At 48.7% G+C, this 14,877-nt stretch overlaps 1 protein-coding gene across 6 annotated transcripts in view; it reads right to left on the minus strand.

Moving 5' to 3' along the window:
* LOC115456716 (F-box only protein 6-like) overlaps positions 1-14,785 on the minus strand; it is a 27,580-nt gene extending 12,795 nt beyond the window's left edge. The window contains exons 1-3 of one of the 6 annotated variants that reach the window (XM_030185973.1): positions 14,468-14,548; positions 3,983-4,107; positions 2,813-3,116 (exon numbers count right to left, since the gene is read on the minus strand). In XM_030185973.1, the coding sequence (XP_030041833.1) occupies positions 2,813-3,074 (262 nt within the window). In that variant the 5' untranslated portion in view covers positions 3,075-3,116; positions 3,983-4,107; positions 14,468-14,548. Of the gene's footprint in view, positions 1-2,812; positions 3,117-3,982; positions 4,108-12,086; positions 12,594-14,467; positions 14,729-14,762 lie in introns of those variants that run through there. The other 5 variants (XM_030185974.1, XM_030185976.1, XM_030185972.1 and 2 more) reach the window with 5 other exon arrangements.
* Between the last annotated feature and the right edge of the window lie 92 nt (positions 14,786-14,877).

The raw sequence follows: 14,877 nt of genomic DNA on the forward strand, positions 1-14,877 counted from the left end.
CTCTGAGGCTGCGAAGGTTTATCAGGCTGAAATCTACGGAAAGACCTTAGCCTACCACGTCCAAACAAGGCACCCCGACCGGAAAGGCGAGGCCGATCTTCAGGGAGACGAGGCACCTTAGAGTCTCCTAGGGAGTGAACCAATTTGTCCAAATCCTCTCCAAACAAAAATGAACCCCTAAAGGGAAATTTACTTAACTTAGATTTGGAGGCCGCATCTGCCGACCAACCTTTCAACCAAAGAGAGCGGCGAGCTGCAACTCCCAGGGCCAAAGATTTAGAAGATGCCCTCAACAGGTCATATAGGGCATCGGCTAAAAAAGCAGAGCCCGTTTCAATCTTTGCCACCTCAACATCTATAGCTGCAAGATCATCCGAAGATCTATCCAGGACTCTCTCGGCCCAACGAAAACAGGCCCTGGCCACTAAAGATCCGCAAATGGCCGCCTGCACTGCCAAAGAGGAAACCTCAAAATTATGCTTCAAAAGAGAATCCAAACGCCTGTCTTGAGTATCTTTAAGCGCCGTTCCTCCATCTACTGGGACTGTGTTGCGTTTAGTAACCGCAGAGACCACAGCATCAACCACTGGGAGCTTAAGAAGTGCTTTATCAGCTTCGGGCACTGGATATAAACGAGACATAGATCTAGTAGGCCGAAAAGCAGCATCCGGAACCTCCCACTGTGCTTTAATGACATCCCAAATGTCCTCATGCATAGGGAAGGTCTTGCTGGAAGCCCTAGAGCCCTTAACCAACAAATCAACCTTACGGACTTGTGAAGCTGGAGGCTGATCATCAAAATTTAAAGTAGTAGCCACCATAGCAATGAGATCCTGTAAATCTTCCTTATGAAACACTCTAGCCACCGAGGGGTCTTCCCCCTGGCCCAAAGGAACAGTGTCAGGATCTAAAGAGGAAGGATCCTCCCAAGCCAGCTCATTAAGTGCCGGTCCTAAGTCTTCCTCTTCCTCCAAAAAAGGCATGTCTGAACTATGCTCTGGTACCAGATCTGAAGGAAACTCACATGTCCTAGGCTTAGCTGCAGTAGGAACCGAACTGCCCATAGCCCCTGCCAGCCCCGCTGTAGCCCCTGCCAGCCCCGCTGCTGGCCCCTCTCGCTGCATCAGGAAGGCCTGGTACATCTGAATAACAAACTCAGGGGGAAAACCTCCTCCCTGAGTGGGGGAAAACCTCCTCCCTGAGTGGCTGTCGAATGTACCAGGACCTCCGTATTGAGATCTCCCAAAATCGCGGAGTTTAAAGGGCCAGACGCGGCACCCGACGTTGAAGGAGCAGGAGACAAAATGGCCGCCGTTCGCGCCACTTTCGCCGCGGGCGCTTCAAGAACTAAGCCAGAGGCCTCCGAACTAGGAGCGAGGGAGCGCGACGGCGAAATCGAAACCCCCGACGGAACCGAAGACAAAACCGGCGGAGGAAGAGAAACGGCGGGCATGTCAAGCGCCGTACAAAATTTACAGGCGCCGGCGGCATTAACTCCCCGACGCTGACACACTGCACATCTTTTCAACTTTTCCGCCATAGCGGCAACAAGCGAGCACTCGCGAGAAAGCGGCAACGCGGTTCGCGCCTTTTTAAACAGCCTATTTAGCAGCTAAAAACCCGAGGGCTGACAGGAGCAATAAAACACCAAAAGGGCACTGGCTTGCCTTAGTTCGCTTCCCCTATCTCGTAGCTCTTTGGTTTTTTTTTTTTTTTTTTTTTTTTTAAACAGGTACTGAAACCCACACAGAGTTGAAAAGACAGAGCTGCCTGACAGAGCTGCCTGCTCGTTAAGTCAGCGGGGAACAGATAGCTTACTCAGCTGTTCAGTTCTTTTTTTTTTAAAGTACTGGCTGCCTCTCCCAAAGGCAATACTCCTTTACAATGAAAGGGTAGCCCTTCCCTTAGTTATTAATAAAGCTGTGTGAGGATACACCAGAAGGGAGATGGGGAGGAAATAGGGGGGAGGGACTCGGGGCACCCGAGTTTAACACCCCAGAGGCTGAACACTAAGGCACTTAGTATCAGGAATGACCTCAATAAAATTCCTGGGCACAGAAGAACCAATAAAGAAAATATCTACAAATACCAAAAAGAGAGACTAATAGGCTCACGTCCTACCTGCTGGGAGACTGAGAAAATACTGAGGCTAGGGTCACATGACCAGGGCTCTCATTGGCTCTCTAGAGTCAGAGTTTTTTTTCTCAGTCTCCACCTGCTGGTAGGCGTGCACAACCCATCAGTCCAATCCTGGGCCGGTCCAATCCTGGGCCGGTCCGGAGGGACGCTAAGGAATACATATTTTCATAGCACTAGTGGATGTTCAGAGCACTGTGCAGTGGTGATAAATATTCAGATGCAGTATCTCTCCACCCAGTCCCTCAGGCAATGGGAGATAAAGTGGCCCTTTTACTACAGCTTAGCGTGTGTTAAATGCTAAGAAGCCCATTATACCTATTGGTTTTTTTAGCAATAGGTATAAAATGCTAAACTTTAAGTAAAAGGGCTCCAAAATGACTTACCCAAGATTGCAAGGCGTGGCAGTGACAGAAGCAGGGTCTGAACCCTGGCTTCCCAGCTTGTCGGTCCACTGCTGTAACTACTAGGTTGCTTCCTTCACAAGTTATATTATATACATATTGTGATAGAAATATGTCCCATGACTATTTCTAATCCCAACAATTCCTGCATGATGGTTTCCTAAGTGACAAAATGGTAGAACTCAAGAATGTCCAACAGGCTGTTTACAGTAAAAAAGTGCATATAAGTTATAAAATGATTTAGCATTGTATTTAATTGAAGAGAGACACACCATTAGCACAGGGATTCTTAAGTAAATTCTTCTTCCTCTTGCTAATGAAGTAAAATGCTTTCCAGTCACAGGGATTTTTCTTGCACTCCTTGGGGACAAAGCCTTCCTTCTGGGATTTTCTTTTCCAAAGGGTGGGTAAGTCTACAATGTTCTTCCAGAGGATGCAAACAAATCTGCAACTGTGGATAAGCTGTGGAGCAGGAACCAGGGAAAGTACTTCAACCATGACATCATCTGGGAGATTGCTGATAGTGAGCACCATGTTTGATCAAACAAGGCAGTACCCAAAAGGAGCAGGAAATGGCTGAAACAGCAATATTCATAATTAATATGCATTCAATCTGGGCCTGCAGCGTTGCCACCTCATTAGCATAAACCTTGTTTAGTATATCTAAACACATTCCACCTCACGATGGATGCTGGAGGCACAGTGTACTTGATCAAGTTCCATCCCACTAATTCTGCTACTGGTAAGTGACAAGGCGATGCAAACTCATCCTGTCGTCTTGATGCTGCCTCCCGCCTCCTACAGTTGGCTAGCTCTCTACCTTGATGGAAGCTGCCCCCAGTACCTGAAAAGCAGTGGACCACAGACTACATCTGTCAGCAGTCTTCTCTTTTTGATATCAGCATAAATGCCAGTATCAGAAAGAAAGATAAGTGGGCCAACTGGTCCTAGCATTACCAGCTGTTCTATGGCAGAATATTATCAACTGCCTTTCTGCAGACAGTGTCTGATCTTTGCTTCCTGGAGTTCTGGACCCAAACATCCTGATCTTCCCTGGTTCTTTTGCTTGTTACTTTCCCCAACTTGGCTTTATCTCCTGCCAGCTAACACTTCAACAATATTCACGCAAAAGAAACAAAAAACGTTTTCCACAGGAAACAAACCTAGGGGCCGTGAAATGAAGTTTCAAGTAAGCAGATTTAGAAGCAATATTGCAAATGTTTTTTCATGGAAAGGACGCCTGGAATGCCTCCTTGAGGAGGTGGTAGAGACAAAAACTAATAGATTCCAAGAAGGCATAAGAGGATGAAAAGAAAGCACTGGGGGGAAGCAGTTACAACTCTAAATGAAGGCATGGGGGAGTAACCTGCACAGAACAGGATATCATCCACCTTACTGAAGAGACCGGATGGACCGTTTTGTCTTTATCTGCTATCACCTACAAGGCTGGTCTTCACTCTCTGTCCTTGAGGGCTGCCAACAGGTCAGGTTTTCAGGATCTCTCTAATGAATATCCATCCAATTCAAAACTGGGATACCTGATCACAAATGATTTCACAATAACAACCTATCAATAAAACAATACAGAAATCATGTCACTCAAAAATCACAACTTTAATAATATGTCAATACTAAAAATTAAAATCTCTACTATTGTCTAGCTGGCTGTAAACCTCTCGTATCCACTATTTTCTTGTATTCACTCATATGACTAATACATCCTAAAGTGAATGATACATACCTGTAGCAGGTGTTCTCCGAGGATAGCAGGCTGATTGTTCTCACGACTGGGGTGACGTCCGCGGCAGCCCCCACCAACCGGAAAAAGCTTCGCGGGCGGTCTGCACGCAGGGCACGCCCACCGCGCATGCGCGGCCGTCTTCCCGCCCGTGCGCGACTGTTCCCGCCAGTTGAATGACAAGCAAAAAGATGAAAACGCAACTCCAAAGGGGAGGAGGGAGGGTAGGTGAGAACAATCAGCCTGCTGTCCTCGGAGAACACCTGCTACAGGTATGTATCATTCACTTTCTCCGAGGACAAGCAGGCTGCTTGTTCTCACGACTGGGGTATCCCTAGCTCTCAGGCTCACTCAAAACAAGAACCCAGGTCAATTGAACCTCGCAACGGCGAGGATACAACAGAAAATTGACCTATGAAGAACAACTAACTGAGAGTGCAGCCTGACCAGAATAAATGCGGGTCCTGGAGGGTGGAGTTGGATTTACACCCCAAACAGATTCTGCAGCACCGACTGCCTGAACCGACTGTCGCGTCGGGTATCCTGCTGGAGGCAGTAATGTGATGTGAATGTGTGGACAGATGACCACGTCGCAGCCTTGCAGATCTCTTCAATAGTGGCTGACTTCAAGTGGGCCACTGACGCTGCCATGGCTCTAACACTATGAGCCGTGACATGACCCTCAAGAGCCAGCCCAGCCTGGGCGTAAGTGAAGGAAATGCAATCTGCTAGCCAATTGGAGATGGTGCGTTTCCCGACAGCGACCCCTAGCCTGTTAGGGTCGAAAGAAACAAACAATTGGGCGGACTGTCTGTGGGGCTGTGTCCGCTCCAAATAGAAGGCCAATGCTCTCTTGCAGTCCAATGTGTGCAACTGACGTTCAGCAGGGTGGGTATGCGGCCTGGGAAAGAATGTTGGCAAGACAATTGACTGGTTAAGATGGAACTCCGACATCACCTTCGGCAGGAACTTTGGGTGGGTGCGGAGCACTACTCTGTTGTGATGAAATTTGGTATACGGAGCATGAGCTACCAGGGCTTGAAGCTCACTGACCCTACTGAAGTAACTGCCACCAAGAAAATGACCTTCCAGGTCAAGTACTTCAGATGGCAGGTATTCAGTGGCTCAAAAGGAGGTTTCATCAGCTGGGTGAGGACGACGTTGAGATCCCATGACACTGCAGGAGGCTTGATAGGGGGCTTTGACAAAAGCAAGCCTCTCATGAATCGAACGACTAAAGGCTCTCCAGAGATGGCTTTACCTTCCACACGATAATGGTAAGCACTAATCGCACTAAGGTGATTCCTTACGGAGTTGGTCTTGAGGCCAGACTCTGATAAGTGCAGAAGGTATTCAAGCAGGTTCTGTGCAGGGCAAGAACGAGGTTCTAGGGCCTTGCTCTCACACCAAACGACAAACCTCCTCCACTTGAAAAAGTAACTCTTTTTAGTGGAATCCTTCCTAGAGGCAAGCAAGACACGGGAGACACCCTCAGACAGACCCAACGCAGTGAAGTCTACGCCCTCAACATCCAGGCCGTGAGAGCCAGGGACTGAAGGTTGGGGTGCAGCAACGCTCCGTCGTTCTGCGAAATGAGAGTCGGAAAACACTCCAATCTCCACGGTTCTTCTGAGGACAACTCCAGAAGAAGAGGGAACCAGATCTGACGGGGCCAAAAGGGCGCTATCAGAATCATGGTGCCGCGGTCTTGCTTGAGCTTCAGTAAGGTCTTCCCCACCAAAGGTATGGGAGGATAAGCATACAGGAGGCCGGTCCCCCAATGGAGGAGAAAGGCATCCGACGCTAGTCTGCCGTGTGTCTGGAGTCTGGAACAGAACAGAGGCAGCTTGTGGTTGGTCTGAGAGGCGAAAAGGTCCACCGAGGGGGTGCCCCACTCTCGGAAGATCTTGCGTACCACTCTGGAATGGAGCGACCACTCGTGCGGTTGCATGACTCTGCTCAGTCTGTCGGCCAGACTGTTGTTTGCGCCTGCCAGGTATGTGGCTTGGAGGAGCATGCCGAACTGGCAAGCCCAACTCCACATCCCGACGGCTTCCTGGCAAAGGGGGCGAGATCCGGTGCCCCCCTGCTTGTTGACGTAATACATTGCAACCTGATTGTCTGTCCGAATTTGGATAATTTGGCAGGACAGCCGATCTCTGAAAGCCTTCAGTGCGTTCCAGATCGCTCGGAGCTCCAGGAGGTTGACCTGCAGATCCTTTTCCTGGAGGGACCACAGACCCTGGGTGTGGAGTCCATCGACGAGCTCCCCACCCCAGGCGAGATGCATCCGTCGTCAACACTTTCGTGGGCTGAGGAATTTGGAATGGACGTCCCAGGGTCAAATTGGTCCGAATGGTCCACCAGAGCAGTGAAGTGCGGCAACTGGTGGAGAGGCGGATGACATCTTCTAGATTCCCGGTGGCTTGGAACCACTGGGAAGCTAGGGTCCATTGAGCAGATCTCATGTGAAGACGAGCCATGGGAGTCACATGGACTGTGGAGGCCATATGACCCAGAAGTCTCAACATCTGCCGAGCTGTGACCTGCTGAGACGCTCTGGTCTGCGAAGCCAGGGAGAGGAGGTTGTTGGCCCTCGCTTCGGGAAGGAAGGCCTGAGCCGTCTGGGTATTCAGCAGAGCTCCTATGAATTCCAGAGACTGGGTTGGCTGGAGATGGGACTTTGGGTAATTTATCACAAACCCCAGCAGCTCCAGGAGTTGAATAGTGCACTGCATGGACCGGAGGGCTCCTGCCTCCGAGGTGTTCTTGACCAGCCAATCGTCGAGATATGGGAACACGTGCACTCCCAGCTTGCGTAGATATGCCGCCACCACCACGAGGCACTTCGTAAACACCCGTGGGGCAGAGGCGAGCCCAAAGGGCAGCACACAATACTGAAAGTGCCGTGCGCTCAGGCGGAATCTGAGATACTGTCTGTGAGCTGGCAGTATCGGGATGTGAGTGTATGCGTCCTTTAAATCCAGGGAACATAGCCAATCGCTTTTCTGAATCATTGGCAGAAGGGTGCCCAAGGAAAGCATCCTGAACTTTTCTTTGACCAGGAATTTGTTCAGGCCTCTCAGGTCTAGGATGGGACGCATCCCCCCTGTTTTCTTTTCCACAAGGAAGTACCTGGAATAGAATCCCTGCCCTTCCTGCCCGGGTGGTACGGGCTCGACCGCATTGGCGCTGAGAAGGGCGGAGAGTTCCTCTGCAAGTACCTGCTTGTGATGGGAGCTGAAGGATTGAGCTCCCGGAGGACAATTTGGTGGAAGGGAGGCCAAATTTAAGGCGTATCCGCACCGCACTATTTGGAGAACCCACTGGTCGGAGGTTATGAGAGGCCACCTTTGGTGAAAAAATTTTAACCTCCCTCCGACCGGCAGATCGTCCGGCACGGATACTTTGAGGGCGGCTATGTTCCCATGGATCCAGTCAAAAGCCCGTCCCCGGCTTTTGCTGTGGAGGCGCAGGGGGCTGCTTAGGCGCACGCTGTTGACGAGAACGAGCGTGCTGGGGCTGTCCCTGTGCCTGTCGAGGCCTTCGGGCCGGCTGGGTGTACCTACGCTTGGCAAAAGCATAGGGCGCAGCCTACCGGGCCCGGGAAAAACGTCCACCTGCAGAGGTGGATGCTGAAGGCGCCCGGTGGGAGAGCTTGTCGAGGGCGGTTTCCCGCTGATGCAGTTGGTCCACCAGCTGCTCGACCTTCTCGCCAAAAATATTATCCCCCCGGCAAGGGATGTCGGCCAGTCTCTGCTGGGTGCGGTTGTCCAGGTCAGAGGCACGCAGCCATGAGAGCCTGCGCATCACTATACCTTGGGCCGCAGCACGAGATGCCACATCACAGGTGTCATAGATACCCCTGGACAGGAATTTTCTGCACGCCTTCAGCTGCCTGACCACCTCCTCATAAGGCCTGGACTGCTCCGGCGGGAGCTTATCAACCAGGTCCGCCAGTTGCTTCACAGTGTTCCGCATGTGTATGCTCGTGTAGAGCTGGTAAGATTGGATGCAGGTCACGAGCATGGAAGATTGGTAGGCCTTCCTCCCAAACGAGTCCAGAGTGCGAGACTCCCGCCCCGGGGGCGCCGAGGCGGTATCCCTCGAACTCCGTGCCCTCTTGAGAGCAGAATCCACGACCGCCGAGTCATGGGGCAATTGGGGCCGCATTAACTCTGGGTCCGAGTGGATTCTGTACTGGGACTCTGCTTTCTTGGGAATGGTGGGATTAGATAATGGTCTCATCCAGTTCCGAAGCAGTGTCTCTTTGAGGACATTGTGCAACGGCACCGTGGAGGACTCTCTAGGTGGTGATGGATAGTCGAGGACCTCGAGCATCTCAGCCCTCGGCTCGTCCACAGAGACCACGGGAAAGGGAATGCATATAGACATATCCCTAACAAAGGAGGCAAAGGAGAGGCTCTCAGGAGGTGAGAGCTTCCTCTCCGGTGAAGGCGTGGGGTCAGAGGGAAGGCCCACAGACTCCTCTGAGGAGAAATATCTGGGGTCCTCCTCTTCCCCCCACGAGGCATCTTCCTCGGTATCGGACATAAGCTCATGTAGCTGAGTCCTCAACCGGGCCCGGCTCGACGTCGAGGCACCGAGGCCTCGGTGTCGTCGAGCGGTGGACTCCCCCGGCACAGCCTGGCGCATCAGCCCTTCCAGGATCCCCGGAAGGATGGCTCGGAGGCACTCGTCCAGGCCCGCTGTCGGGAAAGACGGGGGGGCCGGTAGAGGCGTCGGTGCCGGAAGCTGCTCGGGTCCAGGAGACTGCACCGAAGTGCTGGGACCCTGACGCGTCGGTACCTCCACTACCGAGGGGGACCTCTCCTCTCGACGTGGACGCTTCGGCGTCGACTCCTCTCCGGCACCGAGGGCCGTGCGCACCGATGGGGACCGATGACGGTGCTTTTTCTGTTTTTTGCGGTGCCCGTCATCGGCGCCCGGTGGAACAGAGGAGGAGGATGTCGATCCCCCTCGGTCTCGAGGGGCTGGGTCAGACAGGGTTCGGTTCCGAGGGCCATGAGCAGAGGGAGTGACCGTGGCCGATTGCCCACGCGGCCTCTCACCCCTACCTTCACCGGAGGACCGGCGGGCCGACGGGACCTGTACTCCTGGGGTTGATGCCATCGGTGTCGATTTCGCGGACACCGATACCGGTACTGAAGAACCGGCCGTCGATACCGATGCCGTCGAGGTCGACGTCGAGGGGCCGGCGCAAGTTCCAAAAAGACGGTCCCGAAGAACTTGCCTCGCAACCTGAGTCCGTTTCCGGAGACCAAGACACAAACAACACGACTTGATATTGTGCTCCGGCCCGAGGCACTGGAGGCACCAAGCGTGGGTGTCGGTCTGCGAGATAGGCCGGCCGCACCGACCACACTTCTTAAATCCACTCGGGACCTTCGAGGACATCGACGGAAAAATCGCGTCGGTGAAGTTAAAGTCGTCGATGGTGGCGGTAAATCACACCTCGAAAAATAATCGACCGCGCGGCCACAAGGCCGCAACGCGACGCCCCCGCTAGAAACGAGGGAAAATAGAGCGCGTGCTCTCTTGTTTTTTTTTTTTTTAATGAAAAGGAAAAACTGGAGCGTGCGGCAACAGAAACACAAAAAAGAAACGAATTCGCGAACAACGCGACGGTTTTCCGGGGCTAAGAGAGAGCGGCAGACGCACGACTCTCTCCAGGCGCGGAAAAGAAAAGACTGGCGGGAACGGTCGCGCACGGGCGGGAAGACGGCCGCACATTCGCGGTGGGCGTGCCCTGCGTGCGGACTGCCCGCGAAGCTTTTTCCGGTTGGTGGGGGCTGCCGCGGACGTCACCCCAGTCGTGAGAACAAGCAACCTGCTTGTCCTCGGAGAATAAGTAGAACTCTGAAATATCACAAAAAAAACACTGTCACAACTGATATTAGAATAAAAGATCACTCAATGGAAGATTCATCTTCACAACTGTCCATCATATTCTCTTTTCTTGAGCTGCTCACAAAGTCTAATGAAGATATCTCTAAGTCCATAGATTGAGTGAACGAATATATAGAACACTTGTTTTCAATGTTTCCTCAAGGATCACTCTGCAACAACCAGCATCAGTAAAAGAGGTATCTTCCAATAGCACTTAACAAAACATATCCTGGACTTTAAATCTTCTTAGTCTTAACATGCTGCATGTCTCATTGACATGGAGTCTTCAGGAGACTAAACTACAAAAAAAACATACATCTACATGTTAACCAACCCCCCTTAACCGATAAAGGCTTATACAAATCATTCCACACTATGTAAAATATATAAAGTACTTTACCAACTTTACCAATGATTAACGAAATAACTAACTTTCGCAAATCTCTGAAAACCTCTCTCTTCAACAAGGCCTACAATGGAAATCCTTAACTTAATCATAACAATGCACCACTTCACCTACTCTGATCTTCATCTTTCTATATCTGCCTGAGTAGATCTCTTCTCTCATCCATGATCTTGTTGTAACACCAATTGTATCTGCTACCCTGGAATGGAGATGCCATAACAGGTTTTTGTAAGCCACATTGAGCCTGCAAATAGGTGGGAAAATGTGGTATACAAATGCAATAAATAAATAAATAAATACCAAGATATTTTCAAAACTGGAATGGACAACTCCGGACTGGCAGTTACTCCAACAGGGTGTCTGATGACAGCAGCAGAAATAACGCTACTAATATATCGTAAAATGCAATCTCACACCTGCATCCACTCAATCTTCTTGCTGAGACCCCCCCCCCCACCCAGCTCTATCGTCTTCCAATTAAATGAATATCCATGAGACAGATTTGAATACAATAAACTTAGTAAGCATGCAAATCTCTCTCATACATATTCATTAGTGATATCCTGAAAACCTGACCTGTTGGTGGCATAGGCATCAACATTTCAAGATGATTGGGGGTGCCAAACATGATACAAATTATCTCTCTCTGGACACCATGAAGGGGCTTGCGCAGTATCTACAGAGCTAGCTCCTATGGTTTTCATTTAATTCATTTATATCCCACATTATCCCAATAGTCCAGGTTCAATGTGGCTAGCAACTTATTGTAATTAACAGTACAAAATGTGATGCAGTATAGTATACATTAAGTAGTAATACAAGTAAATGAGGACTGAGTATTACAATATGTAATATGGAAACGAATGCTAGATGCAAAAAGGTAATTTATAGTCATCCATGTATAATAACAATTAAGAATGGAACTGAGAAACTGGAATAATTGTACAATTAGGAGAATGAAGACCAAAGATCTACAATGTTACCTGTCATGCTTCTGCTCTCTATCATAGGATTCAACTTTTCAGAATGATTGGGGATGCTAAACCTATTACAGATTACCCCTGCTTGGACACAGAGCTGGCACCTATGCTTTTAACCTATTCTTTTACCCCATCTAGTCTCACTCCTAATTACTTAAATCATATTACTTTACCACACCCCATTTCCTCCCTCTTTTCTACCAACTTTTGTGCTGCCTCCTGGAATTGTTTATCACCCTCTCACAAACCCATAGTGGTTTTCAACAAGATCCTCTACCACCTCAAATCTCTATCCCAGCTGCTGTCTTTACCCAAACTCTAAGTTTTTCTGCCTGTGGAGATGCAGTAGGTTTAGGTTCCTTTTTGCCACTACCTCTGGCCTCTGTCTCTCTTTCTTTTGAAAGTTTTACCATTCCTTCCACCCGTCCCACTCAGCTTCTAGTAATTTTCATCTACAGTTTCTCTAGTCTCTAGCATTGTTCCTCTTTTGATGACCTCACTATTTTCCTTACCTCTTTGTTGAATTTGTTCATTCCCATTATTATTCTTGTAGAATTTAACTTTCAGCTTCACTCCTCTGCCCTTGAAGATTTTCTTCTCCCACAAGTCCTTCCCTTCCCACCAATTGTGATGGACATCACATTGTTCTTTTCAGGCCCTGCTCTGTCTCACATCCACCTCTCTCTGACCACTATTATTTCTAAGATTCTATCCCCAATAGTCCTGCTTTTCATTTTGCCACACATTGGTCAGACTCATGGTAATTGTCCACAATCTCATCATCTTCCCTGTTTACCTCTGAATTCCAGAGAAGAGGAAAAGGACATGCAAAATGATCAGAATAGACAAATGGAAGGAAGGGCTGCTAAGACTGGCAGATGATCGATAGGAATAAATTTCCCCACCAGTAAAAGCAAAAGTAAACTTTCATCTGCTATATATGTCAAAAAGAAGACAACGACAAAGTCGTAAAAATAAAGATACCCACGTGAAGAATACGATGAAAAAGATGGTCCACTCCATGTGGAAACTCAAAAGAGTAAAACCTTTCTTCCCGAGATACATCTTCCGAACCCTGGTACAGTCAATGGTAATAAGTCATCTGGACTACTGCAACGCACTATACGCTGGCTGCAAAGAACAGACTATCAAAAAACTCCAAAGAGCCCAGAATACCGCAGCCAGACTCATATTTGGAAAAACTAAATATGAAAGTGCAAAACCCTTAAGAGAGAAACTCCACTGGCTCCCACTCAAGGAACGCATTGCGTTCAAGATCTGCACGACTGTACATAAAATCATTCACGCAGATGCCCCAATCTATATGCTAAACCTCGTGGACCTGCCTACCAGAAACGCCATAAGATCAGCCCGCAAATTCCTCAATCTGCACTTCCCAGCTGTAAAGGACTGAAATACAAGCTGATACAGGCCACCACCTTCTCTTACATGACCACGCAGTTGTGGAATGCACTACCTACAGCCCTGAAAACTATTGACGAAATAACAAACTTTCGCAAATCTCTGAAGACACATCTCTTCAACAAGGCCTACAAAGATAACCCATAGCCTTACAAATTACCTCACCAACCCATTCAACTATTAAAGTCCACCTTCTATACTATCCTGCCCAATACCTTCCTTCTCTCTTCCCTTACTTAATCTTTGTACATTACCAATTGTATTTGATATCCTGGAATGACTATGCCACAACTAAACTCTGTAAGCCACATTGAACCTGCAAATAGGTGGTAAAATGTGAGATACAAATGCAATAAATAAATAAATAAAGAGGAAGCTGAATTTAGCAAGGAGAAATCTGTCTGATACTTGTGACCTGGGTTGGCCACTGTTGGGAAGAAGATATCGAAATTGATAAACATTTGAGACTGACCCACTATGGTGATGTTTACGTTCTTACCAGAATCAGAAGAAAGCAGATATCTTAACTAGATATGTTAAGAATCAGAAGAAAGTAGATATGATAAATAGCAGCGCTGTGTATTCATTAAACCAAAACGCAGGGACATAAGACACTAGGGAGAACACAATGCCATGACTAAAGTGGTAATATTCAGCATACTGGCACAAGTGAAGGTAAGCAAGGCTGAAAAAGTTACAGGATGGGGCTACTCCACTCCAGTAGGTGTGTGGAAAACAATGCAATCTATTATTTATTTATTGCATTTGTATCCCACATTTTCCCATCTATTTGCAGGCTCAATGCGGCTTACATAGTATTGTTAACATAGTTATTCCAGTATATCAGGTACAGTTAGTATTGTGTGGAGATTAATTAGGGGAATTAAGAAGAAGGAAGGGATTTATCAGGGTTTTTCTAGAAAGTGGGCTTTCATAACTGAATGGGTTGGTGAAGTGGATTAGTGGGGCTGTAGGTTCTCATTGTAGGCCTTGTTGAAGAAATATGTATTCAGAGATTTGCTTAAAGATAGCTGCTTCGTCGATTGTTTTCAGGTCTGTGGGTAATGCATTCCACAACTGCAAAACGTTCCAAGCGATTGACCTCCTGGGCCTGGCATCAACAGAGCACTAGGTACTAACTAGCACTACTAACTAGCATTTCTAAAGCGCTACTAGGGTTACGCAGCGCTGTACAATTTAGACATAGAAGGACGGTCCCTGCTCAAAGAGCTTACAATCTAAAAGACAAGAGAACAATCTAAAGACAAGTGAACAATCTAGATACGTCCCAGACTAGTGAAAGAGACGCAGACAGCTACCCTCACAGCCCCACTGCCTTCAGATGTGCTCACAGACATCAAAGCTCTAGACAGTTCTGCTGGTTTAGAGGTGTCACCGTATTCTGGGGTGATCGGCTGTCAAATTCTACCCCATGGCCGGTGCCTCCTTCCCCTCCCTTCTTCTCACACACCTGACAAGTTTTCTGCCTCCAGCTGTTGCTCTGGCCCAGCACCAGGAGAACTAAGCGCTCCCCTCCGACCCCCAACAGCCCAAGAAAGGGGAGGAAGTGGTTGAGGAGAGTAAACCGGGAGAGATGGAAACCGGAGGAAAAGGCGGAGAGGGGTGGGGGGGAAGAAATGGCTCATGGAAGGGGAAGAGGAGGCGACAGAAAGAGAAGGATAACGCAAAATTAAAAAAAAAAAAAACCCCAAGAAAAAGATTAATGAGTAACAAGGACGTAAGAGACGGTAGAAAAAGGAAGCTACCTAGGAAGTGTCCGTTTCTATTTGTGCCCGCCCTCTCTTGAAGCCTATTGGCTTGCAGAGGATACCTGACCAATGGGAGAAGGCATATGCCTCCTATCTCTATTCTGTACCAACC

Source organism: Microcaecilia unicolor, chromosome 13 (genome assembly GCF_901765095.1).
Source record: "Microcaecilia unicolor chromosome 13, aMicUni1.1, whole genome shotgun sequence".
Lineage (NCBI taxonomy): Eukaryota > Metazoa > Chordata > Amphibia > Gymnophiona > Siphonopidae > Microcaecilia > Microcaecilia unicolor.